The sequence below is a fragment of the Colletotrichum orchidophilum genome (assembly GCF_001831195.1).
Source record: "Colletotrichum orchidophilum strain IMI 309357 chromosome Unknown Scaffold_168.1, whole genome shotgun sequence".
Taxonomy (NCBI): domain Eukaryota; kingdom Fungi; phylum Ascomycota; class Sordariomycetes; order Glomerellales; family Glomerellaceae; genus Colletotrichum; species Colletotrichum orchidophilum.
This window is the reverse complement of record NW_019173124.1, coordinates 62,239-86,542: the sequence shown is the minus strand read 5'-3', so window position 1 is coordinate 86,542 and position 24,304 is coordinate 62,239. Positions and strand designations below refer to the sequence as shown.

At 52.3% G+C, this 24,304-nt stretch overlaps 11 protein-coding genes across 11 annotated transcripts; 5 read left to right on the top strand and 6 right to left on the bottom strand.

Moving 5' to 3' along the window:
• Positions 1-354: 354 nt before the first annotated feature.
• Positions 355-1,485, top strand: CORC01_12873 (glutathione-dependent formaldehyde-activating enzyme; the record flags this gene model as incomplete). Its single annotated transcript, XM_022624491.1, has 1 exon — positions 355-1,485. One exon carries the CDS (start codon positions 355-357, stop codon positions 1,483-1,485), a length of 1,131 nt encoding a protein of 376 aa, XP_022469037.1.
• Positions 1,486-1,597: 112 nt separating this feature from the next.
• Positions 1,598-2,524, bottom strand: CORC01_12872 (uncharacterized protein; the record flags this gene model as incomplete). The annotated part of the gene is made up of 1 exon (XM_022624490.1): positions 1,598-2,524. One exon carries the CDS (start codon positions 2,522-2,524, stop codon positions 1,598-1,600), a length of 927 nt encoding a protein of 308 aa, XP_022469036.1.
• A 634-nt stretch (positions 2,525-3,158) lies between these two features.
• Positions 3,159-4,521, top strand: CORC01_12871 (uncharacterized protein; the record flags this gene model as incomplete). The annotated part of the gene is made up of 2 exons (XM_022624489.1): positions 3,159-3,777; positions 3,839-4,521. The coding sequence occupies 2 exons, from the start codon at positions 3,159-3,161 to the stop codon at positions 4,519-4,521; spliced, it is 1,302 nt and encodes a 433-aa protein (XP_022469035.1).
• Positions 4,522-5,487: 966 nt separating this feature from the next.
• CORC01_12870 (uncharacterized protein) lies at positions 5,488-6,810 on the bottom strand (the record flags this gene model as incomplete). Its single annotated transcript, XM_022624488.1, has 1 exon — positions 5,488-6,810. One exon carries the CDS (start codon positions 6,808-6,810, stop codon positions 5,488-5,490), a length of 1,323 nt encoding a protein of 440 aa, XP_022469034.1.
• A 2,610-nt stretch (positions 6,811-9,420) lies between these two features.
• CORC01_12869 (uncharacterized protein) lies at positions 9,421-9,917 on the top strand (the record flags this gene model as incomplete). Its single annotated transcript, XM_022624487.1, has 2 exons — positions 9,421-9,799; positions 9,868-9,917. The coding sequence occupies 2 exons, from the start codon at positions 9,421-9,423 to the stop codon at positions 9,915-9,917; spliced, it is 429 nt and encodes a 142-aa protein (XP_022469033.1).
• Positions 9,918-10,060: 143 nt separating this feature from the next.
• On the bottom strand, positions 10,061-11,803 carry CORC01_12868 (amino acid permease; the record flags this gene model as incomplete). The annotated part of the gene is made up of 2 exons (XM_022624486.1): positions 10,061-11,540; positions 11,610-11,803. The coding sequence occupies 2 exons, from the start codon at positions 11,801-11,803 to the stop codon at positions 10,061-10,063; spliced, it is 1,674 nt and encodes a 557-aa protein (XP_022469032.1).
• A 2,432-nt stretch (positions 11,804-14,235) lies between these two features.
• Positions 14,236-14,850, bottom strand: CORC01_12867 (GPI anchored serine-threonine rich protein; the record flags this gene model as incomplete). The annotated part of the gene is made up of 1 exon (XM_022624485.1): positions 14,236-14,850. The coding sequence occupies one exon, from the start codon at positions 14,848-14,850 to the stop codon at positions 14,236-14,238; it is 615 nt and encodes a 204-aa protein (XP_022469031.1).
• Positions 14,851-17,024: 2,174 nt separating this feature from the next.
• Positions 17,025-17,520, top strand: CORC01_12866 (biphenyl-2,3-diol 1,2-dioxygenase; the record flags this gene model as incomplete). Its single annotated transcript, XM_022624484.1, has 2 exons — positions 17,025-17,431; positions 17,499-17,520. The coding sequence occupies 2 exons, from the start codon at positions 17,025-17,027 to the stop codon at positions 17,518-17,520; spliced, it is 429 nt and encodes a 142-aa protein (XP_022469030.1).
• A 112-nt stretch (positions 17,521-17,632) lies between these two features.
• Positions 17,633-19,498, bottom strand: CORC01_12865 (pantothenate transporter liz1; the record flags this gene model as incomplete). Its single annotated transcript, XM_022624483.1, has 9 exons — positions 17,633-17,790; positions 17,843-17,942; positions 17,994-18,104; positions 18,153-18,342; positions 18,398-18,752; positions 18,808-18,984; positions 19,044-19,172; positions 19,228-19,280; positions 19,341-19,498. 9 exons carry the CDS (start codon positions 19,496-19,498, stop codon positions 17,633-17,635), a joined length of 1,431 nt encoding a protein of 476 aa, XP_022469029.1.
• Positions 19,499-19,809: 311 nt separating this feature from the next.
• On the bottom strand, positions 19,810-21,412 carry CORC01_12864 (DszA family Xenobiotic compound monooxygenase; the record flags this gene model as incomplete). Its single annotated transcript, XM_022624482.1, has 5 exons — positions 19,810-20,497; positions 20,553-20,735; positions 20,782-20,852; positions 20,908-21,081; positions 21,137-21,412. The coding sequence occupies 5 exons, from the start codon at positions 21,410-21,412 to the stop codon at positions 19,810-19,812; spliced, it is 1,392 nt and encodes a 463-aa protein (XP_022469028.1).
• A 953-nt stretch (positions 21,413-22,365) lies between these two features.
• CORC01_12863 (uncharacterized protein) lies at positions 22,366-24,285 on the top strand (the record flags this gene model as incomplete). Its single annotated transcript, XM_022624481.1, has 3 exons — positions 22,366-22,608; positions 22,668-23,541; positions 23,609-24,285. 3 exons carry the CDS (start codon positions 22,366-22,368, stop codon positions 24,283-24,285), a joined length of 1,794 nt encoding a protein of 597 aa, XP_022469027.1.
• Between the last annotated feature and the right edge of the window lie 19 nt (positions 24,286-24,304).

Below are 24,304 nucleotides of genomic sequence, written 5' to 3'. Positions count from 1 at the left end.
GGGGCATGAATGTCGCGCAAAGTGATACCCTTGACTTATACGGCTGTTTAAACCTACGTAGAGCTACTTATGCATTGCAAGATAATTACATGAACGTTGTCCGACATCGCAACGCCACATTGCTTTGTGTTGAAAACGTTGTCGGTGTGGTTCCCTCGTGGCGATTGGACCCCGCATCTGAGGCTAACTTGACTTGCACCGCGCCCTTCAGCATCATGTCAAGTCGATTCTTATCGCTCGGCTGAAAAGGGAAGTGAGACCGGTAGTTCAGTTCCAGCCTTGCCCCTCATAAGTCCTCATAAATCCTCGAATGTGCCTTCACACTTGAGATAATCTCGGACAACTTGCGCCGCAATGAGTGAAAACCAAATCCAATCCATCGGGACAACCCCCGCTACAAAGACTCTCACGGCCCGTTGCTATTGCAAAGCCGTCCATTTCACCCTCGCCGTCCCGCTCTCTTCCATCCCACTCAAAGTCCATCTCTGCCACTGCAGCATCTGTCGTTACACCCACGGGACCCTCTGCATCTTCCACGCCCCGCTCCCGTCCGGCGTGTCTCCCTCCTTTATCGCCCCTTCCTCGCTGTCGTCGTCTCTCACGGCCTACCGCCATGCCAAGGCCTCGAGCACGCGGTACTTTTGCAGTACGTGTAGCTGCCACATTGGAGATGTGGGCGTTGACGATGACGAGTGGGTTATTTCGGCTTCCATCTTTGATGCAAATAAGGATGATGTGCCCGCTGTTTGGGATATCCAGACTCACGTCAACACGGCTTCGGCGCCGGGCGGAGGGCTGTATGAATGGCTCCCGCGCGTGAATGGCAAGGAGATGAAGGTTTGGAATCCCAGGGACGGAGCTGAAAATGCGGCGATCAAGACAACAACACCCGGACGAGAAGTTGGCATCGACGGCGAAGAGGTCCTCCGCGCACAATGCCACTGCGGCGGCGTCTCCTTCACAATATCCCGGCCCAAGGCCGCGATGCTCGAGGAAAAAGCCTACGAGCCCTGGCTATCACCCGTGGACCCCAGAAAATGGCCAGCCTGCCTCGACGCCTGCGACGACTGCCGCCTGCAGACGGGCGTCCACGCCATCGGCTGGGCCTGTATCGCGGAATCGTGCATCGCGCCAAAGGTGCCCGGGGACCTCCAGCTCGGCGGGGCGTCCAAGACGTTCAAGTCCTCCGAGGACGTGTGGCGTTCGTTTTGCGGGACGTGCGGTGCGAGTGTGATGGCGTATTTCAACTATGGCGGGGCGAGGAGGCAGGAGAACGGGGAGAGATTGCTGAATATTGCTGCTGGGATTTTGAGGGCGCCGGAGGGAGTTTTGGCGGAGGAGTGGTTGACTTGGAGGACGGGACGGGTGGCTTGGGCGGAGAGCGGGATGAGGTACGATGCTGGGTTGACTGAGGGTTTGAGTGAGGGTATGGCTGAATGGGGCAGAGAGAATCATGGGGAGGCATGGGGTTTCAATATTGGATGAGGATATGCCCATTTACATTCCATGTCCTATCGACCTGTGAATGTTCGACACTTCCATGTTGCCTCTTGCTTGAAGTCTTTGAGAGAACCACCTTGTGCAAAGAAACCAGGATCTACGCAAGATGTCCGTAAGTCTCCTTGACCAGTTCCCTCTCCCGCTCCAAGTATTCGTCAAAGGTCCCCAAAGGAATCCCCCAGCTTCGTGTCTTTTCCAGATCAGCAAACTGGTCCATGTCACGCGAAGCCAACTGGCCACCAATGAACGGATTCCCACCCTTTTGCGCCTCAACTTCCTCGTCGGATAGATATACAGCCTTGATATCCTTCCCAGTAAACCTCGCAAGCTTTTCCATGATGTAGTCCACCGTAAGCAGCTCCGATGCAATCGAGACCTCCTGGGCGTGGAACTTGACAGGGTCCCGGTACGCCGCCAGCGCAAATTTGCCAATGTCGTTCGGGTCAACCGTCGGCAGCTTCGTCTCGGGCCTCAGGGCCGTAATGAAGCGCCCATGTTTGATGAGGTCCGGGAATACGGCGACGAGTGGGAGGACGTAATTCGCCGCAAAGTTACCGGGTTTCAGGATCGTCCAGTGCTCGAAGCCGGCTTTGCGGACCTCGTTCTCGATAGCCTGCTTGGAGAGGAGGACGACGGCATTGAAGCTTTTGGGGTCCCAGTTCTTAAGCTTCTCGGGAGCCTCCACCGCGAAGCCGCTGCTGTAGATGAAGTGCGTAGCGCCCGCGGCTTTGGCAGTTGCCATGATGCGCTTCGCCGTCTTGAGTTCCCAGGTGTAGTCAACGAAATCAGGCATCAAGTTGAGAAAGGCCCCCGTGACGCCTTTCATTGCCTCGTCGAGGGCTCCTTCGGTGTCGTAGCCTCCAGGGGTGAGGGACGCGCCGAGGGAGGAGAGAGCTTTGGCGGCGGGCGAGTCCGGGTCGCGGGCGAGGGCGTGGACGGCGATACCGCTTGAGAGGAGGTTCCTGGCGACTGAGCCACCGACTGTGCCTGTTGCACCGCTGACGAAGATGGTATGCTGAGACATGACTGGATGGGGTTGAAGCTGAATAGTATGATGGTTTGGAGTCGGATTTGAGGGCGATGAAGGCAGGCGCTGAGATTCTTTTGAGAGACTGCGGTGTGATAAGATTTGTTAGCAAATGAGACAATTTCTGTAGACTTATATACTCACAGAGTATTGATTGTTGGTATTTTATATGATCAGAGCCTCTATTGAATGGCGGCGCCCAAGCCGATCTCACAACGTCGGTGGTCTCATCTCGAGGGCCGGGACGGAGACGCGCAACAGACGACGGAACGCCGCCAGCTTCGCATGATGGTGGCTATCACGTATTCGCCATGGCCGATTGGCCGAAATCCCGAAAAAGCGGTACTTGAAGATGAGAACGCATCTCGACAAAGAGGTTGAAGGATGAAAGAAGCGCTGAGAGCTATTGGGGGTGGGAAATGCTGGCGGAATCCCGCCACATTAAGTAAGCCACAGGTAGTTGAGCAGCGCTGACAATGCCGCAATGATGCTCCTCTGCAGTCACTCTCAGTGACTTGACTCTGCTCTCATTCGCCTGTAAATCTGCTCCGATAAATTTGAAAGGAAACAGCAACCAAATTTGTTCCTCGTATTATCATTGCGAAAGACTGATGCAAGCGTCAAATTCGCAATGTCCAACTCGTTCTTCGAGCGGGCCAACCCACCTCCTCGGCGGAAGACGTGCGTAGCTTGTACCAAAGCCAAGCGCCGATGCGACCACGGCCAGCCCACATGTCTGCGGTGCTCGAGGCGGAACATCGCCTGCGTCTATTCCGCTCCGCCAGCAAGCAGCAAATCGAAGGTGACCACTGGAGATCTTTCTCCGCAAACCCCGGAGGCGCGACAGCAGCTTGACTCAAGCAGCCCGACCCTGGATCATGCTCCCCTCGTCGATGATGGTGCTTGCTCCGGCACCTCTCTCATTCCCTGGTCTCAGGATCCGAATTGTTTGCCTTTGGACATGGGAGACCTGGGCGATATCAGTCTCGACCTAGCCTTTGACGAACTCATAACACCCGATGCCCTGCTTGAAGGACCCTTGACACTTTCGTCCCTCACGCCCAGGCCGGACCAGATGCTCGTTCCATCTCAGAATCCCCCCGCCGGCTCGCTTGAGGATGTGATAGCCAGTCGTCTCCAGTATGCTCTCGACGAGATAAAAAAGGTCCCGACCTCTGTGGTGATGGAGAACGAGGCCCCGTGGAGCCATCCCTACCTCTATCGAGCTCAAATGCCCCGAGACATGCAAGGTATGTCACTCTCACCTGCGATCACTGTCGCTGTCATTGTTTCTGACCATAGATCCAACAGATGCCCAAGCCTGTTGTGCTCTTTACGTAGCCAAGAACGCAAAAAACGTGCCATTCGTGCTGCGTACCATCCAGGCGAGAGCCCACGAGCTGCTCGCCTCACCGATACCCCATGAGCGTCTTGAGATACTAGCCCGCCTCCATGCCGTTCTTCTCTACCAAATCATCCGCCTCTTCGACGGCGATATCTCTATGCGTGCTTCTGCCCAAAATACCCTTTCCTCTCTCGAACATACCATTGTCGCCCTCCTGCCCTTTGTGAAGTGGGAGCGAGGACAGCCTGCAACGGGCCCAGCTCAAGACTTCTCCACATGCCCGACCAAGGACTTTTGGCAGGAATGGATCTTTCAGGAATCAGCCCGCCGAACCATATTTTTCACTTGTTTCTTCCTGGTCGCCTACAGTGTCCTGGTCGACACGCTGGCAAATGGCTGTGAAGAAAAATACGTGTTTTGCCAGTCGTGGACAATGTCTGCTCACCTCTGGAAGGCGCCCAATGTCGTCGACTTTGCCATTGCCTGGAAGGAGAAGCAGCATTTTGTCATTACGAAACAGTGCTTCGATGAAGCTCTGCGGGATGCTGCTGCTGATGACATTGATGAGTTTGGCAAGATACTCATGGTTGGCGCATTGGGCATTGAGGATGCGAGGCTGTGGTTTTACAACAGAGGCGGTTCTTTGTGATGTCTCTGTTGGTCATACTCTGGAACTTGTTGTTTGTTATTTACCAATTCGTGGGTGAAGACTTTTTGGGTGACTATTGGGGTTGTTGTGGCAGCGATAATTTGACAAACACCTTCACAAATTCCACAGGTTCTGCAGATATCGCGGGTTTCACCTGGCCACAATGTCACAAAGTAGAAGCAAGGTCTCATTGATAGCAAGTCTGATTTGTCTGATGCAACTGTCTGTGGTGAAGTCCCCTAGCTCACTCCCCCGAAATTACCTCCACCACCTGTAGACCTAGCATCCGCAGAAGAACCGTGAAGACGCCCAAAATGTAGGTGGGTGATCCTTTATGGAAACGAAACCCTGTTGATCATGCCTATAGCATGAATGTGGCCCCTCGCCAAAAGAATAACCCATATCCGTAAACTTTCCGCCCAAAGTGAGGTTATCTTGACCATAGGACCGTGAGGCCTGGGAAAAAGATGAAAACCGTTGCTGAAACCCCAAGACCGAAATCTTGAGTCGGTAAAAACTTCTGATGTACAGGCAAGTTTCATGATCCGTTGTTCCATCCATGTGGCCGAAAAGGAATAAGAAAAAAGAAAAAGAAAAGCAAAACTGTATCCGTAACTTTTCCGATCTGACGCCCGAAAGTGACCATTCCGATGCTATCCTTGAACGATGTGGTTCGAGGAGAAAGGAAGAAAACCGCGTCCGAAAACTTGATGGTATTCTTGCTTTTGCATGGAGGATGTGTCGACTGGGTTGTCTGCCAATCCATGTGGCCCAAAAAATAAAACGCAAACCACCAACTGTGACCGTTGCTCGTATCTCATTGCTCGTATCTCGTATCTCGTTCCCAGACCACGTTCGAATATCTCCAAGCCATGAGAGGCGACTTCCTCTAATTGAATGTCGTTCTCAAACCAACTCGGTTGGCTCCAAGAGGGGTGAGTCTCCAATCGAATGAGGCAGTTGGGACTAGTAGCCATCCTTGATTTTGTAGTAGTCGCGTCTCTCCTGGCGACTGGGGATATTCTTCAGGTCGCTGAGGGGCGTCTGAGGCTCTCCTCGAACCAACGTAAACTTGTGGAAGGCGCCACGGTGCTTGTTCTTGCCCTGCTTGTGCTCGGTGACGAAGTAGATGCCGTCGTAGCGGAGACCGTCTTTCGGCGCGTACGTGGAATTTTCGTTGCTCTTTTTGGCCTTGCGAAAGACTCTCACGGGAGATTTTGCCTCCATGGATTTGACCAGCGCCGCGTTTCCACGGATAGGCTTTCCACCGTCAGCAGGAGTGTTGTGAGCATCGTTGCTCAATGAGTTGGAGCCAGAGTAAACGATGCGGTCGCCGTAATCTTCATCAATAGTGTGGTACTTGGAAGCGAGTATAATCGAGTAGGCTCTTCCCGGCTCACCGTCAACATTCTTTTCGTAGCTGATTCCGGCATTGGACTCGCCATGGCCGCCGTAGAACAGCGCAGACAGCTGACTCGGGAACCATTGGCCCACGTGGAGGCCGTTGTGACCTAGAACTTTGGCAGATCTCTGCTGGAATCTGTACTCGGGATTAAGCGCCGTAATGGGCTTGTTTCCCGTTCGCAAGGCGAGACCATGGTTGATTCCGTCTTCGCCCCAAATGGGGTGATCCTTGGGAACTGGTTTGACGGGCTTGACAACCCTGTTGGTGGACGAGGATGGCGCGCTCGACGAAGGCGCGCTCGAGGATGGCGCGCTCGAGGAGACTGGCGCTGTGACCGGCAGGAGAGGGGGCAGGGGCTGGAGAGGGGGCAGGGGCAGACGAGGAGGGGGCAGGGGCCTGTCTCCAGTCGCCGAGAGCCAGTCGTGTAACGCGCGGGCCCGGTTCTTGTTCTCAACGGAATAGAACCGGTATCGCAGGCCCAGAGGGCCCTCGGGAGGAGTCTGCTTGACGCGGTCGAGACCTCTCTGCAGCGCATACTTGTAGGTGAAGATGGCGGCCGGGAGCTGGCTTGGGAAGCGTCGGCGGACCTCCTCGAGGTAGGTCAGGTAAGAACTGAGGAGATTCTGCGCGAGAAAGACGGGGACCGAGGCGTTGGTGTTGGTTTGCCTTCCGGCCAACGACAACAGGGCGTTGACTTTTCCCCCGAAGGCCCTGAGATAGGCGGCTACATCGACGTAGCCGGGAGGGATAGGGGGCAGGTCGGAACCCACCACCCCACCACCTCCGCCTCCGAGGTTGTGGCCAGCGGCAGCCGGCTGGCCACCGCTGCCACCACCACCACCACCACCTGTGCTGCTGCTGATGCTGCTGCTGGGTTGACTCATTTTTCTGTTCTTTGTCGTCGTCGTAATCAGTATCGTTGACGTATACGAGCGAGCGGACGAGGGATTACTTACAATGGTGAACAGAAATGTGAGTTGTTGTTAGTGTTGTTGTTGGTGTTGGTGTTGTTGTTATTGTTATTGTTGCTGTTGAGATTGTGATGAAGATGAAAGGAAGAAGAAAAAGAAATCAAGTGAGAAGGAGATCTTTGAGAAAGAACCAGTGCCAGGTATCGAGGCATCCGCTGAGTCGTGGTGAGGCTAAAGCCCTGACCGGAGTGCACTCGGAGTGGTGATGCACGGAGGCCGGGTTTAGGATGTGTGAATTTTCGGACTCGGGGCCGAAGAGTGGGGCCGCAGTGGCCGAGTACGCCCGGAAGTTTCGGAACAAAACTCCAGCGATTCAGGCAGAAACGGGTAGGTCGTTCTTGCCGACTAAGATTTTTGCAAAGGCCATCGGAGTGATAATCCAAGAGAATAAAAATATGACACTCGTTGTCTCCCCGGTGATGCGAATGTACCCGGCCGCTACCTCAGTTTACGAACCCGCCCAGGAACTTACGTGCGGGCGGTCTGTGGCGACGATGGAGGACGCCCAGCTTGCCAAATCCCGTCCGGGAGGCTACCTATGTTTTGGCAACTAAGATTCTCACCCAATACAGCCTGGCTTGGGACAGTGATTGCATTCAAACACTCTGTATCGGGATGCGTATCCCGAAAGAGGCCAAAGATGGCGACCCTTTAGAGGGTGACCTCGCAGCCGCTAACTATTCTCTGTCGTGTGGGTTGGCAATGAACAACATTTGGATTCCGCGCGTCTAAATGACAGTAGGTTTGCTATGGCAACACTATAGAGAGGTGTTGATCTTTCCAAGAGGATTAGTGACGCTTCAGTTGACCCTGCTCTTATTGTCCATGCAATACGCGATTTTTGTCTATCGTAATGTCTTGATGAGACGTTATGAGTACAAAATTGGCTGCCTAGGTGATTGGCGTTTCCTTCCAATTTTTGTCTTTGTTGCGTGTCTACTGTATAGGGCGATGTGACGTCTTCTTGTACTCCTTGTTTGCCTTACGAGGAACATTGCGCCATCAAGGACTTCTCTTGCCTCCTCCCGGAAAGTGATTTTGGGACGACAGATCAGTGAGCGCTATCGGAGCCAATTGGTAGTATGATTTGTAGGTCTAGAGCAGACATATATGATGATTAAATGAATGCATACGCATAGATTTAAGATACTGGCGACCAGCAATGCCGGATCAAATCTTCACTAAGTAGGGGTTTTATGAAGACGGTGGCCGTTGGGCTGCTAAGAAATTGTAGCCGGCGGAGTCTTAGTGGACGAGATGGGCGGATGCTGGTCAATTTATACCTTGGAGACCGACATGCTGTGGAGCCACCGCTATTGCACCATAACCCAGTGTACATTTTGTCGATTGGGGTGGAATACCAGGGGGTAAAGCTTCTTTCGGTGAAGAATGAAAACAAAGTTTAAAAAATCAAGAATGTTAACTTGTCAACTTTTAATTATTAACTTTCAAGTAACTATTTTTGGACTGGTTCCTGCAGGAAAATGGCGACTCGGCTTAATTAGCAGGGGTGTTGCACCTATGCAGCCAATCAACATAGAGCTGCGCATCGCGCCGGTACGAGGGAAAGCGACACACCAGGAAAGCAGCCATCATCTTCTAACAATTCTACTTCTTAGGATACTAGCAAGAGAGATTTTCATTTCTTTAATTCCATTGGCTGGCTTGTCACTTGTCCGGGGCTTCATAGAGTGTGCTTCAATTTACTAGGTTGTAGTAAACTGTTACGAGCTTGCTCCTCAAGCCCTGTAATATACCCCTGAATGACAAAGGACAGTATGCGGTATGATACAGAAGCTGAATATGTTTTCCAGAGCAATGTCTTCATCCATGAAGCAAGTACTCATCAACCCGGGAAAGACCTCACCAGCCGATCTGACATGGTCTTGGACACTTGCGTTGTGTTCAGGCATCTAGTGATTGCACATGGAAGGTGCCCTGAATGCCCATTGAAGCACCATAAACAGGTCATTCACATTGCATTCCTCCCTATCATACGACACGGGGCAATACGACCAAGTGCTGATAGACCGGATAGATACTCATAATCAAGACATCAGATGTCGGCGTGGGCCAACGGTTCATTGCCGTGCCGCACCACCCCTGCCAGAGTCTGTCTACGAAGACGCCCGACCAGCAAGTAAAATGGCACAGCTTGGCTCCTCCAGCACGAATGAACAATGAGCTTGGCTAAAATCCGTTCTTCGATTGGGACATCTGCCACTGCACAAGGGCGCCGGAGCTTCGTGCCATTTACCGGAAGCGAGCGTCAGCAGGTACTGGCGCCAGGATGTGCAGTTTCTTCCCGTCAAATAAGAAGTGAGAGACCATCTGAGAGGCTGATTTGGGTAGGCGTCGCTGTGCCTCTGGTATTTTGGTACATAAACGGGAAGAAATGTGCACCCCAAAGCTTCTTTCAGGCTGGCGTCAAATCCGTCCATCTCCCGCTCCTCTCACACTGGGCGAAAAGTCGACCAAAACACCTTGGCCAACGACGTCGGCTGGTAACAAACCATCACAGCCATGACTAGCAACCAAGGGCCCCAGACCGAAACCAAAAACTACAGCCCCTCCGTCTTCAGCCAAGACACTCTTGTCGGCTCCGACACCAACTCCCTGCACCCGCTCATCCGCAACGCCGAAGGCACCGCCGGCCAATCCCTCCGAGGCACCGATCCCCAGCCCGTTCGCGCTGATAACTACCACTATGTCTCCACGCGAGTCGTAAAGGAGATTCCCAAGGCCAAGACGCCTGCCGACTCCACCAGTGCCTTGAGCAAGTTCAAGAAGATGTTGAAGCCTCCCGTTGTGAAGGCGGTCGAAGCGCTGCCCAGTCACGAAGGGAAGTCGTATCATGTCGACGAGCAGGGACGAATTATCGAGACTACAGTCAGAAGAGCAGGTGAGTGTCGCAGGATATCTATCGTTCGGCTTTGTCGCTTGCACCACGCTAATATAGCGAATCCTCAGGCACGACGCGGAACGTCTTTGCTAATGGTGACGTCGGCGGGGAATCATGAGCGGAGGGGACGCAAGTTCACTGATTGAGCGATCTAGAGAACGATTATATTTTTACGATGAATATTTATTCTGCTTGGTAGTATTTGAAACTTTTGCATCACATAAGTATCCAACCAAATCACTTTCCGTGCCGCCCACAGATCTAAGCGAGCCAGAACCAGATCTTTTGCAGCAAGTTCTTCGGGATCGGCTCTTCATCAAGCTCTGCCATGGCCTCCATCTCAGGAACGCCCGTCAAGACATCTACATCGGCCACGTTGCGGGCCATTGGTGTGCGGAACCAAATCTTATGTCCAACGTAAAGCACGAAGAAGATGGGCAGGGTAATATACGCCGCCAAAAAGTCCGAGACGCTCCAATGGCCCGGGAAGAAGACCTGGAAGCCGTTGGTGAGGGTCAGGATGATGAGGAGTCCGAGGATGAACCACGTAAAGTAGGGCTGGAGGGGCGTTTTGAAGGGCAGGCGGTGCATCATGTTGTGGTAGATCATGGCCTTGCGGAAGCGGAGGTAAGTGATCATGACTACGACCCAAGCGATGAGGCCGGAAATGGTGCTAATGTTCATGAACCAGGTGAATACAGTCGAGGTTCCGCTGCTGACGGTGAGGTAGGAAAGCAAAGCAATCGACCAAGTGCCGAGGACGGCGGTGTAGGGAACACCGCGTTTGGTCGTCCTGGCGAAGAAGCGGGGGGCCTGCTTGTTGAGGGCCAAACTGTAGAGGATACGGCTGCCGGAATACAAGAAGGCGTTTCCCGCACTCCACGCACTGGTGAGAATCGCGGCATTGATGACGTGGTTCAGGCCACCGATACCAGCGCGCTGGATGCCAATAACCCACGGGGAAGCAGCGGCGTTGGAGTCGGGGCTGAGGAGTCTCGGATCGTTGGAAGGGGTGATGGCGCCGATCATGAGGGAGCCAAGGCCGTAGAAAATGGCCAGACGCCAGACGAAGCGGCGAGCGGCCTTGGGAATGTTGCGACGGGGGGCAACGGTCTCGCCAGCCGCGAGGGCGATCAGCTCGGGGGAGGTGATGAAGGCGAAACCAGCGCGGACGAAAGCTGTCCAGTAGGCCAAGAACTTTCCGGTATTTCCACTGACAAGGTATGGTGTGATTGCGCCTGGGTCGTACCAGTAAAGAAAGCCGATGCGACCTTCGTCGGGAGCACCGCCGAGAATTATGACGAAGCTCACTATGATGAGACCCAGGATGGTGATGAGCTTGATGCTGGCGAACCAGAACTCGGCCTCGCCAAAGACTTCGACGGCGAAAATGTTGAGACCGAGGGTAACAAGCAGAATGATTGTAATCCAGACGGCCGAGGGGACGGGTGTTTTCCAGTATTCGAGGAGGATTGCGCCGGCCGAGGCCTCGGCGCCGACGAGCATGGCGTAGGCGTACCAGTAGTTCCAACCGGCGGCGAAAGCCAGACTGGGCTCGACGAAGCGTTCGACAAAGTAGGGAATCGAGATGCCCTTGAGCGGGAGGTAGGTGGCCATTTCTCCGAGATTGTTCATGATGTTCCACACGACCATCATCATGGAGAGGTATCCCATAAACAGCGGCGCGGGCCCGACTGCCGAGAGGATACTGCCTGAGCCGACGAAGAGACCGGTCCCAATGCTACAAACAACTGTCAGCGTGCGCTCACTTCAACCCCATTGAGGGCGTGCAGAGACACGGGAAACATACGCGCCACCCAACGCCAGGAACTGAATGTGTCGGCTCTTCAGGCCACGCGACAGCTGGTCATGCGAGTTGACGAGGTCGTTGTGGTCGCCAAGGGCAGCGAAGTTGACGTCGCGGGGGTAAAACTCCCCATTATGCTTCGATTCGACGTCGGTCAAGGGACCGCCCCCTCTGTAATCTTTGTCCGCAGCCTCCATTGTCGATTCGTAGTTGTGATCAACCGAGCTCGACTCAGACTTGGGCGAAGAAAAGAAAAGAGAGAGCAGGCGGGAAAGAGGGAGGGCGTTTGCGATGTGGGCGGGCGGGTAGCGATGGTATATTAGTACGTCAACTTTTTTTCTGGTCGCAGGCAAGGCTTGTCCGTGGTTATGCCCGGCGCAACCACGGAAAGATTCTAGAACGCGAAGAGTAATAGAAAAATGCGAACAAATGGCCAAGCTTCGGGCTGAGGGGGGAATAGCTGCAGTATTATGGGGTATGGGCAAAGAGCATGGCGAAAGCTTTCCGTCTGCCGTGAGACGGGCAGCTTACACTTGTACGTGGGCCCCAAGCTTGACCAAGCAACGGATGCTGCCTCCGTTGATTTCTGCAAGCGTTCTCCAACCCATGGTCGAGCGGTGCTACTAGGTACGCCGACGTGACGTTACGCTGTGCTCCTCTGCGGTGTAGGTGCGAAGTAATGTTTGGTATACTGACTGGACTGACTCTGCGTGTCTGCCCAGGCGCGACTGAGCCATCGGTGGATGTTCGTTGGAGGCGAATAGTAAAGGCTGCTCGGCACTGAGTGGTGCAGAAGGCGGGCAGATCCAGTCATGGGGAAGAGCTAAACCCAAAGCAGAAACCAAGCAGTCCATCAGCTGTTTCTGTGTCGTAACGTTTTCAGGGCGAACCCATGGGGTAAAGTCGGACGGAAGGCTTATCTACTTGGCAATCCACATGCCATCCACACTCGGCCACACATTCGGGCACACCGTATTGATAAGAGGCTAACGTCCGAGGATGGCGCATGTCGTTACTGGAATGAATTGCTGAGACCGTGAGAGAGACGAACGGGTGTTCAAGTGGTTGCAGTTGTCACCGAGAAAATCTGCGGCCAAATTGGGGGCAGAATTATAATTGGGGAAGCTGAGGAATTGGAGGCAGTAGTACGTACCTCTTGCCAGATGCCTCAGACAGGTGCAAACTTGCAAACATCGAAGTCGTGGCTTACCTAAGACAGGCAGATACCTTACCAGGGCAATGATGGACCCCATATCACGTGGCTGCCATCTGACATGCGGCGCCTTTCCCTCGCTCCACGGCGGGGTAAACCGTACATTGTACACACCCAAGAAGGTAGGTACTTTGTCCTTGCTTCAGTAACCACCGATGGTACCCGCCCTCGTGCCGAACTATCACGTAAATTTTTCATCTTTTTTTCCAGAGTCCCTTGAATTTGGGCGGCACGACTCTGCACAAGCACTCGTCAAATCCCATCAAATCGCGCAAATGCCCAGTTGCAGTGTGTCACCATCCTCGGCCTGGGCTCTCGGTCCTGGGGAAGCCTGTCTGTCGTCTGATTGGATGTTGGGAACTTGCTCCGAATGTAATTTTGTAGACACCGATGTCGAGGTTCAGCACCGCCTGAATCGCTGCTTTGCGTGTAAGTCCGTCGCGTTTCTGCAGTCAGTTATTTTTGAAGTTAGTTGCCTTGTGCCGAGCCGCGTCCTCGATAAGAATCGCCTGACGAGCACGCAATAACTCTGACACCCACTTTTCATGAGCCCAAGTTTGACGACAATGTCTCTGGGCTGTGCCTCCGCGGCTGATACGAGACAAATCCTATTGCGAGAAACCTGCTGTCGGCGTTCGCGAACACCAATCACTTTTGCCATTTCTTCAGAATAAGGGACCTGCAAAGCTTATCAGCTATGACCGGGGAGCTGGAAAGGGTGCTTGGTCCCGCGCATCTCCAATTCTACCAACCCCGTTTGTTTGGTACCCTTGATGCAGATCGGTGGAGGTTCAAAGTTGCCGCTTTTCCCACATGCAGCATCGAGCACGCCGGCCAAGGGAAGCGGGATACTCATCCGACGCCAACTCCTTCACTGGTATCTTGTCTGTGCCAGATCCCGATCCCGATCCCGACTACACGTCTGTCTACCTGCGAGGCGGCTCAACTTCGTCGTTTTGGCCGCTCAAAGAAAGGAAATATTTCCATGGTCATGCTTGACTCAAACGTCCTAGTCTCGTTGTCAAACCTGCGTGACGACAGGACGAACCCCGTCTAGGCTTCCGCATGCCCGCCGCGCCCTATACACGCCCTTTGGTCACAAACCCCCACGAGAAAGCACGCCACTGGCGCTCGGGTCCGGAGCTCCAGATTCTGAGAGCAACCACGAGACTCATCTCGGTCAAACCAGAGTGGTAGCGACTTTCTCAGTAGTACAGAAAGCTGGGGAGACAAAAGACCAACCGGACAATCATCATTTCCATTATGTTTTCACTGCCAAAGCTATCGATCTTCTATCTTCCTATACCCAAGTCCATCCGTCCGTCCTTCTTCAAATATCAGTTACAGCCCGACCGTACAGAACCCACAGCACAGGTCTTAATACCGTACACAATCTCATCTCAATAATGAGAAATCTCAAAGTGCAAGCAAGGCTACGGCACCAGCAGCGATGACCTGAAGGAATGAGCCACCACGAGTGTTCGCTCCGTTGACTGTGACCGGAGGCGGCCGGGTCGAAGTATTGTTCACGATGATTGTCGGGAGCACAGCAGTCGTCGTCGGTGTATTGGGAACTACCGGTGGTGCCGGAAGAGAGGTGGTCGGCTCTGCCAGGAGAGAAGTTCCTGTCGAGGTGCTCTCGATCTCGGAAGTAAGGGTAAAAGTTGCGGTGGAGGTCTCGGCGAAGAAGGACGTGGAAGTCTGCTCGTCCGAAACCGACTCCGTGAAGACAATGGTGGACGTCACTGTCTCGCCGGGTAGCGTGTTGACGCCGCCGGGGCCGTCGCAGATCTGGCCAATCGGGCAGCAAGCATACTGGCCGTTGTTGCCGAGCCAGCACCTGGAAGTCAAGGGGCAGCCGCCCTGCTGGCCTGGGCAGCAGGTATAGGTCAAGGGGATGCAGATGTCGCCACAATCCTTGAGACCCGACTCACTACACGGAATCCTGACCAGCTGGCGCTTGAGAACAGAGAAGGCATCGTCGGCTAGAGCCAAGGCTGGAAGGGCCAGAACAAGAAGTGTTTTGAGCATGATGGCCAGTTTCAAAGGGAGTGTGTTGAAACGAGAGTAAATGGTTTCTGGCGAAGGTTGAGCTACTGAGTGTCCAAAATGGCCCAGAATCCCCTTCAGCTCTTCCATGGAAATCTGGTGATTAAATATATGGTGCACAGCGTAAGGCTGCGATGTTGGGCTCTGTGCTGTTGTTCCCCGGAGACGCAACATTTCAGCTTGTGCACAGAACGGAGATGAGCAGCCAACAATTACGTGGTGGCGTCCAATTGAAGGCATCACAGCTATGCCATAAAAAAAATGCATCTTCTGTTCCTGCAGCTAAACTAGGCCGCGATGTCAGAGTCTTCGCCTAAGTGGCCGTTGAGCAAAGTTAGAGCAGGTGATGGTGGCGTCAGTGACTAGGGTCCGGGGTTTAGCAATTGCTTATTTTGAGGTCTCAGCTTCTTGTGGCTACAGGTAAGCACGGGGACGAGTTGCCCCGCGCATCGATATCTCACGATCTCTTTAAGTTGTCAGGGTGAGTGGCTGGGCTGATTCGAGGAACACGATCAACGGGAACCCAGACATTCTGGGCTGGGCGTGTTTCCAAAAGCATGCCTGTCTTACCACTTAGTCGCGTCTGATTACAACGCAGCCAGGAGTTAGCTCCTGTTGATCATGCAATGTTGCGGCAGGCTATGTATATGGTGTTGTACTGCCGTATCAACTTTAAGCTTGTTTTTCAGCTGCCGGCAGCTAATGTTGTTCTAGACTAACTACGGCTTGTGGCTTAGAACATCCTTGTCGCGGTAGCCTAGACTCCTCTCCAATTGGCGGTGTCAAGGAATCTCGAACGGAACCATCTGCCCGCCCTTGGACGACTTCTGTGGAGGAAGGGAGGGACCCGTGTTCTCCTCTTGCCGATACGCCTGGGTTCAGATGGTATCTAACTAATTGACCATGATTCTCAACTTGATAGCGCTGCCTATCGTGCGCCAAAAAAAACATCAACGTTGTGATGGCCATAGGACGTATTCCTACATCTCCATCTATAGGTCTCGAAGTAAGTCACTCGCTGCCTCGACATCCGTACCCATCCAGACAACCACACTCTGTCTCCAACGCCATATCCGTCAGTCCATCTAGGATGCGGGCGTGGTGGCAAGCATCACCGACAAGGTACTCCCACTCACCTTCAGCCACCTGCACAAGCACCTACGAATGGCCAACGAGATGTCTGGGACAATCAACGAAGTAAATGAGGCTGTTGTTGAATATGGATCTTGCATTTCCGAGTGGCCCAAGAGACTTTGAGTCGTGAGTGACCCCTGACGTCAGTATGTCTAAGCCTTGAATTGACGGGCGCTCGTGTTCGGCTAGCTCTGCACTATATCTTGGCGGGATGCTCCCTTTGAATGGGCAGTTCGATTCATGGATCGTGTGGTACTAAATCCTTCTCAAGCTTGGCCGCCGACTGGTGCCCTATCCTGTGCTCCGACATATGTCGATCGCTATGCCTGTCTACAAACTCCTCATTCGCAAAATCGCTCAGCGAAAGCTAGACGCAGGCAACGTCAGCGTCAGATCAGGGTTGAGCGTGGTACACCATAGAAGTCAAGTCAAGGGAGGATTCCTAGATACGGTCGACTCAGAAAAGTCTCTCTGTGGAAATATTTCGGTTGCAATGAGGTGCCGGATCAACAGGACTGGAAATTGAGATAGGTGCGCCACAGATAAGTTTCCAGGGCTAATTGCACTGTGACGCGGAAGGGCATTGCATCTTGAACCACCTCGGTATTCAAACTGGTTCATTAGCCAATTTGCAACAAAATTGCATGGAACCCAAACGCTCTTAGACAGGTACTAATTCGGAAGTGACATTGATTGGATACATCAAATGTATTCACAACTGGACAGAGGAATCTGAGAACGGCGGGCCTCGGATGTGGAGTCCCGGCGAATTTGAACTCGGCGCCGGATCCGCATACCGAACGCTACCAGATTCGGAAAGTCGGCACGGTCCGCCCTAGTAACGCACGGATGACGTCTTTGTCGCTTCCCATTGTCATCGTTTACTTCTTTTCCTCCTTCCATCAAACCAAAGCCAAGAGGTATTCAACGCCCACCGATACCGCCGCCTCTGCCAACACCTTATATACTTACCTATCAATCGAATTCGCTTCCTGCTTTACTGTGGTAGCCCGCTCATCACCATGTCTGGAGCCAGAGCCGTTGTCAGGACTCTCGATCATCTCGTGCTCACCTGCGCAAGCGTTCCAAAGACGGTCCAGTGGTACACCAAGTACCTCGGGATGAAGGCGGAAACTTTTACGTCGCCTTTGGATCCATCCGTCCAGAGACATGCGCTGAAGTTCGGCACGCACAAGATCAACCTGCACCAACAGGGCAAAGAGTTCGAACCCAAGGCCAAGACCGCGCTGCCAGGCACGGCTGACCTTTGTTTCCTGGTGGAGGATGGCACCAATCTGGAAGAGCTCATCAAGGGTTTCCAAGGAGATGGAGTCCAGGTCCTCGAAGGCGAGAAAGTGGTCGCGCGAACGGGCGCTCAGGGTCCCATGCAGAGCTTTTACGTGAGAGACCCTGACGGGAACTTGATTGAGTAAGTCTGTTCTCGTTTATTGAATTGCTACCACCTCTCGGACAAGCACTAATTGCAGTGTCCGCAGACTTTCTCACTACAAGTCATAGATGCGCAACACGCCATGTTCATTGATGACATTTGAAGATTCTGGATCAAGAGAATTTCAACAATACACCATGTTTGACTATAAGGTTGAAACCTCAGTTCACAGACTGATGTTCACTCGCTGGTGGATGCCTGCTCGATCTTCGCCTCCTCCCGCTTCTCGAAGTATCTGATCAAGAAGATACTTGAAAGCTCTAAAACACTCACTCCGCACATGACAGAGAAACCCATGTGGAAGGAAGGCGCGTATTTTCCCACATCAAGGATTACCACTATGAAAATTAGCGTCTACTGCATGATGTCGAAGAAAAGACGGTTACCGACCTGGAACCCATGCGATAAAGGCTTGGCCTAGAGTTTGGGCGACTCCAATGACAATCGCGCGTTCCTCCATATTTTTGTGCATGATCTCGATAGCCCATGCCTGGTCTATGTCAGTGGTGATTTACAAGTCCGATTGATAGGGAGAACTCACGTATAGAACTGGCCAGAAGCCCCAAGAAGCGGCATTGATGACGTATCCGACAAACGTCAATGCATAGCTAGCCTCAGCAGCTACCATGGCCATGCCGATCAAATTGATCATCTGTGGTGTGTTAGCGAAGGCATGGAGTCTTGTATCACGGGTACTAACAGCTGGCACCAGCAAGATCTGCCATCTCATTCCCAGTCCATCAGATACCCAGGCATAGAGCAAAGTAGTCACTAAGCCGACGGCTTGTGCTGCGGTAGGAAAGAGGTTGATCTGGTAGACTGTGAAACGGTTCAAAGACTTCAGCCAGACTGAGAAGTAGTTGAGGGGTTGTGTGACAACACAATGGCAACTGAGATCTATATCAGCATGCCTGTTAAATTCGGAGAATAATAAACAAAACTTACATCAACGCAAAAGTAAAGACATAAATGGGCCAGTTCGTGAAAATAGCCAAGACTCTGGCTTTCGTCAAAGGTTCAGGTTTACGCCGATCGATAGCTTCCATGCGCATGATGTGCCTAGCCTGCTCACCCTGACGCATCCAACGAGCTCTTGTGATATGAGGGTTATCAGGAACAGCAAAGAATCCCCAGATGGGAGCCCAGATCGATATTAAACCACAGAAAATGAAAAGCCACCGCCAGCCGGGAAGGTCGCTGGTTCCATTGAGGCCTTTATAAATTGCGGCCTGGAGATATCCGCTGAACATGCTTGCGGCGTAGCTGGCCGAGTAGAAAATTGAGATGCGTTTCGACAGCTCTTGAGGATCAGGTTAGGTCACACATGCCAGGTACCGCAAAATGAATGCTCTTACCTCGAGGCGTGTACCAGCTCCCCATGATGGTCAAAACGCCAACTGCGAAAGGGCTCTCTAGAAATCCTAGCAGGAACCTCAAGGCGAAAACCTGACGGACGTCTTGAACGGCAGCAAAACAAAAGGTGACAATGGTCCAGAGAAGTTCAGCCATGGGTAAGTAAATTGAAGGCCGAACTGGAAATGGTTAGTTACTGTGACCTGCGTAATGACAGATAATGCCGCTAGAAACTTACTGCGAGTGAGCAAAAATTGCGAAGGAATTTGGCCAACTAGATAGCCGCATGTAAAGAAAGTTTGAAGCAGGTTGTACTCATTGCCTTGAAAATCCAAGTCCTCCTTCATACCACTAACATACGCATTGGCTATTCTCAGTCAGGGCTTTGAACGCATGAATAGCAGCAGTACTAAAGCTCTTACTGATGTTGCTTGAGTCCAGCAGTCTGACGAAATAACCGAAAGTAGCCCAGCTTCTGTATTTAACTTAGTCAGAATAGACTTCCAGCTCAAATCAAAGGTTCGGTGTATGCTACAGCACAAAGAAGTCAAGGCGTTGCACGAGGCGTTGCTCTTCTTTTGGTCGGGGGCCGTCCCATATGACACCTTGAAGCAGGTCCCATTTTGATGATGAGATTTCTTGAGGCTCAAGAATCTTGCCCTCGCCTCTCCTTGATCCGTTCTCAGAATCCATGGTTGTCAAAGATCGAAGCGTTGTTAGCCGCAGATGCAGTCCGAAGGGATCGCAGGCGAAGAAGGGCGTCGAATTGGAGGGAAACTAATAAATATTTTGCTTCTCGGGGAAAACAAGCTAAGCCATAGGAGCTCTAGGCATGACTCCGAGTCCATTGGACTGATGCAAGGTCAAGGGAAAATGACAACATGGCAAGCTGAGTGGGCTTTGCATTGACTGGAGTCAGATCCTGGTTCTCACTCCGCGCTAGTGAGATACGGCAATCATAGGCTCTCATACGTTCCATCTTGAATCCGTTGTATGGCACTGCATTATCCATACGTGTATCGACTTCCAACATGGTCGTTACGGAGATGTTTCTGATCAGCACCATAGATCCTCTCACGCAACGTAACACCATCTTCCGCGAGTCCATATAGCCCTCTTCGACGGAGCTCAGGTACCAGCAAATCTACAAGATCCTCGAAACTCCCAGGACTTGTAACATGCCCCACGTTGAAACCATCCAAGTCTGCAATTTTTACCCACTCCTCGAGGAAGTCAGCAACGCGGGCTGCCGAACCGACCGGCACTGGCCCATTTCCGCCGATTGCCATGGCCTTTCCGATATTACGAGGCGTCCACGCTGGAATGTCATCGCCACGATATTTGAGACTGCTCACCAAGGAGTGTACCCTCCCGTCGACTGTGGCATCGTCTGGTTTGATTTCCACATCAAGATCATACTTGGCGAGGTCTATCCCAGCGTTTCCTGAGAAGAATGCAAGACCAGGCTCAAAGCTAGCATACTCCAAGGCTTTCTGGTATTTTGCACCAGCTTCTTCATCTGTCCGGCCAATTATTGGCGTGATGACAGCAAACACCTTCACACTGCGAGGGTCACGACCAGCCTCGGCTGCCTTTTCGCGGATAGCGGCTACGCGTGGCGCTAGGATGTGAGGCGATAGCCCCGAAATCATGATGGCTTCAGCATGTTTCGCAGCAAAAGCTATACCGGCGCTTTCAGGATGTCAGCCAATGTTGAACGACGGTGCGCTGTTCGATGTAGGCTCACGGCGATGTACCCGCCTGAAGTAGAAACGGAGTTCTTTGAGGCGAGGGGTGCAAAATGTGAGGGGCGTCCACATTGAATCTTGCCGAATGATGCTTGATCCAACGAATGCGACTAGGATCCGCGTATATATTGTTCTTCGCATCTTTCTTCAGAGCATCATCTGCCCAAGAGCCCTCCCATATTCTGACCTCTTAGTCTTTACCTTTTCGTCGAAATCGGACGTACTTACTTGTAGAGCAACTCCATGTATTCGTCAGCAGCGGCGTACCTCTCGTCGTGCTCAACATAAGGAACTCCGACCTACTCAACATCAGTCATGTGCTCAAAGTGGATGATTTGGTTGAATCAGACGCACGGCCTTGGCAGCGGATTCTTTGAAAGAAGTGACAATGTTCCAACCAAAACGTCCCTTTGTGAGATGATCGAGGGTCGAGAACCTTTTTGCAACCACAAATGGTGCCTCATAACTCGTACTGGTCGTTACGATGAACCCAAGATTTTTTGTCACAGCCGCCATCGCGGTCACTGGCTACCTCAAGCTTCAATGGAAAGTCACTTGTGGGGAGACAAGTTGCGAAGCTTACTATCACCGGGTCACCCATGGGAAACTGACAACTCGTCCGTATTGTCGGTTCCGCGCTTCCCTTGTAAACATCATGTTGACCAAAGGTATCGGCCAAGATCAACGCGTTGATGTCTCCGCGTTCAAGCGTCTGTGCAAGACTGGTCCAGTAACCGAGATCCCCAAACTTGTCGGCGACCTCGTCTTCGCCTCTGCGCCACTGGCCGAAGCACAAGTGGCTCGGAGTAAACATGTCGAATGCATTGAGGATGATGCGTCGCCTGGCGGGGGGTTCCATTTCGGCGGGGCAGGGCGGCTGCGCTGCGTTGAGTCCAGCTCAATGGAGAATATGTGCCGATGCTGCAACTATTGCTGTCGGCAAAAAAGAACGTTTTCCGGTTGATAAAGCATTGCATAAAGTACTTAGGCGTGAAGAATCACGCAATTAACTCTGGCCGATTTCGGCACTCAAGAGTGACATTCGCGCCTCTCACTTTCTTATCAGAACCCCGGGGAAGACCGGGATTTAGCAGATTCGCAAGTTGAGCTGGGTATGGCGTATATTTAATTGATCCATCTTCGATTGCATGCTTGGAACCAATGGAATGATCTTCTCCCCGGCCTATCTTCATGCCAAGCAACCTCAACCGAAATGGATGGTCAAGGAACTTTGGAAAGATTCTCATACCTGCGGGTCTAGCATTTCAACCCTATTTCTTTACTTCCTCCGGGCAGGTAAACCGTAGGAGTAACAAGTGGAAGAGCAGAAACCACATTGACGGCGCTAGTTATGAGGAGAAGGACAGCCTGGACGGCTTACTTTCGCTCATTGGCTGTTTGTAGTACCAAGATTGCCATTTTCCCTCATCGCCGAAACTCGCCAGACAGGGTGGCAAGTCTTCTCATTTCTCACATTCATATGGCTACGTAGCACCAAAATCAAAATCGCAGTGCTCTGGTAATTATCTGTGATGATAAAATCGCCGACCGCGGTTCGAATGTCATCGCGTCATCGCGTCAGCGATATCAAAACAACGTGCTGCGGGTACGCTGCATGCACAATCCTATTAAGAGCAAGGGTTATTTGCAAGCAACAGCGATGGTTGCGCCATCTATGGGGTTGAGTACGACCAAACGCCGGGAGTCGACAATATCAGACACAGAAGTTCAACGACATGTCAGACGGGGTCAGATCAGACTTCACTAGAGTCACTGTCAGACAATATCATTTCTTTACCATACCAATCAACCATGGCGCCAGGCGCGATACTAGATCCGACTCACGATGCTCCGAGTCCCCTATCAACGGCCAAAGATGACATTCTTCGAACCGTCCATCCCCATTTCCTGATCGAAGAGCATCCGGTTGATGAGCAACAAGCTGTTCGAGCCATCGTTGTGGGCGCCGGCATATCTGGCATCATCGCTGCTATTTTACTTCCCGCAAAGGTTCCAAATCTGGATCTTGTAATCTATGAGAGAAACAGCGACCTTGTGAGTTCACAGAAGAGCACGTCTCCAAACATCAGTTGCTGATACCTGATGTAATCAAGGGAGGCGTCTGGCATACCAATGTCTATCCAGGTGTTCGATGCGATGTGCCTGCCCATGCCTACCAGGCTACATTCGCTCCATCAACGGAGTGGACTGAGGCGTATGCAGCTGGCGCTGAGATTCAATCTTATTGGCAAGGTGTAGCAGACAAGTATGACGTGCGCAAGTACATTCACTTAAAGCATAGTGTTACGGCTGCAGAATGGTCCGAGGAAAAGGCCAAATGGATTGTCAAGATACAAACGGACGATGGTGTGGTCACTGACGAGGCCAATTTTTTGATCACTGCCACGGGTCACTTTAGCGACCCGAAACTTCCTCAGTATCCTGGCATCGACAAGTTTGAGGGGCATTTACGACATACCTCAAATTGGGACCCAAAGTTTGATCCAAAGGGGAAACGAATCGCAGTCATTGGAAATGGTGCTTCCGGGCTACAAGTGCTCCCTCAACTACAAAAGGTGGCCGCGAGCATTGATCATTACGCCCGCAACAAGACTTGGGTTGCAGCACCGATAGGAGGAGAAGATTTGGCGGAATTTGTCGCAGAGAACGTTGAAGACGCGCGATCTGATCCTGAAAAGTATCTTAGATTCCGGAAAGCCCTGGAGGCCAAACTTTTCAGTCGATTCGGGGGCATATTCAAAGACGGTTCTCAGAATGTCGCAGCTGAAAGCTACATCAGAGAGCTCATGAGAGCACGGCTCGGAGCGAACCCCAAGCTTGCTGATGAAATCATTCCAGAATTCCCAGTAGGCTGCCGTCGATTGACTCCAGGGCCCGGCTACCTTGAGGCTTTGGCCGCGGATAATGTCAACTATATTACCGACCAAATCTCCGAGTTCACTGAAACCGGAATTCGGACTGTGGATGGTAGGTTTTTTTTTTCATTTTCTTATTTTGAAATCAGGGGAATTTCTTTGGCTGATTAAATGATTAGGCACTCTTCGTGAAGTTGACGCTGTCATTTGCAGCACAGGGCATGATATCACATTCAGCACTCAATTTCCAGTCGTCTATAAGGGAACTGACCTACAAAAGGCTTGGAGGCCCGGCGGAAAACCAGGATTCCCAGACACCTATCTTGGGATGCTTGCTCCAGAGGTCCCAAACTTTCTGACCGTTCTTGGGCCCAACGCCACAGGACCGGCAGGGACACTGTGTCATGCCGTCGAAAATCAGCTCACATACGTCGCCAAGGTACTTCGCAAGTTTGCTTCTCAGGGGTTACGAACCATAGCTCCGACAAAGGCCGCAACTCTTGACTTCCGAGCGTACGTCGAAGCCTTCTTCCCTCGTACTGTTATGAGCGAGCACTGTAGCTCCTGGTACAATGGCGGTATCAAGGGAGGAAGGATTCATGGTCTCTGGCCCGGGAGTGCCGCCCATGTTGACCTGGTTCGGAAAGATCCAAGATGGGAGGACTTTGAGTATACGTATCAGAACCCCCAGGGGAATAGATTTGGGTGGCTAGGAAATGGTTGGACCAAGAAAGACGTTGCAGCCGCTCATGGAGAGACTAGCGTTGATTTAGACCTGACTCCTTGGCTGGAGAAGGACGCTTTCAGTGGCGATGTCGACCTGAAAAGCTACCATGAGAGATGGTGGGTGAGCTAGTTGTGATTTGTCCCTTGCA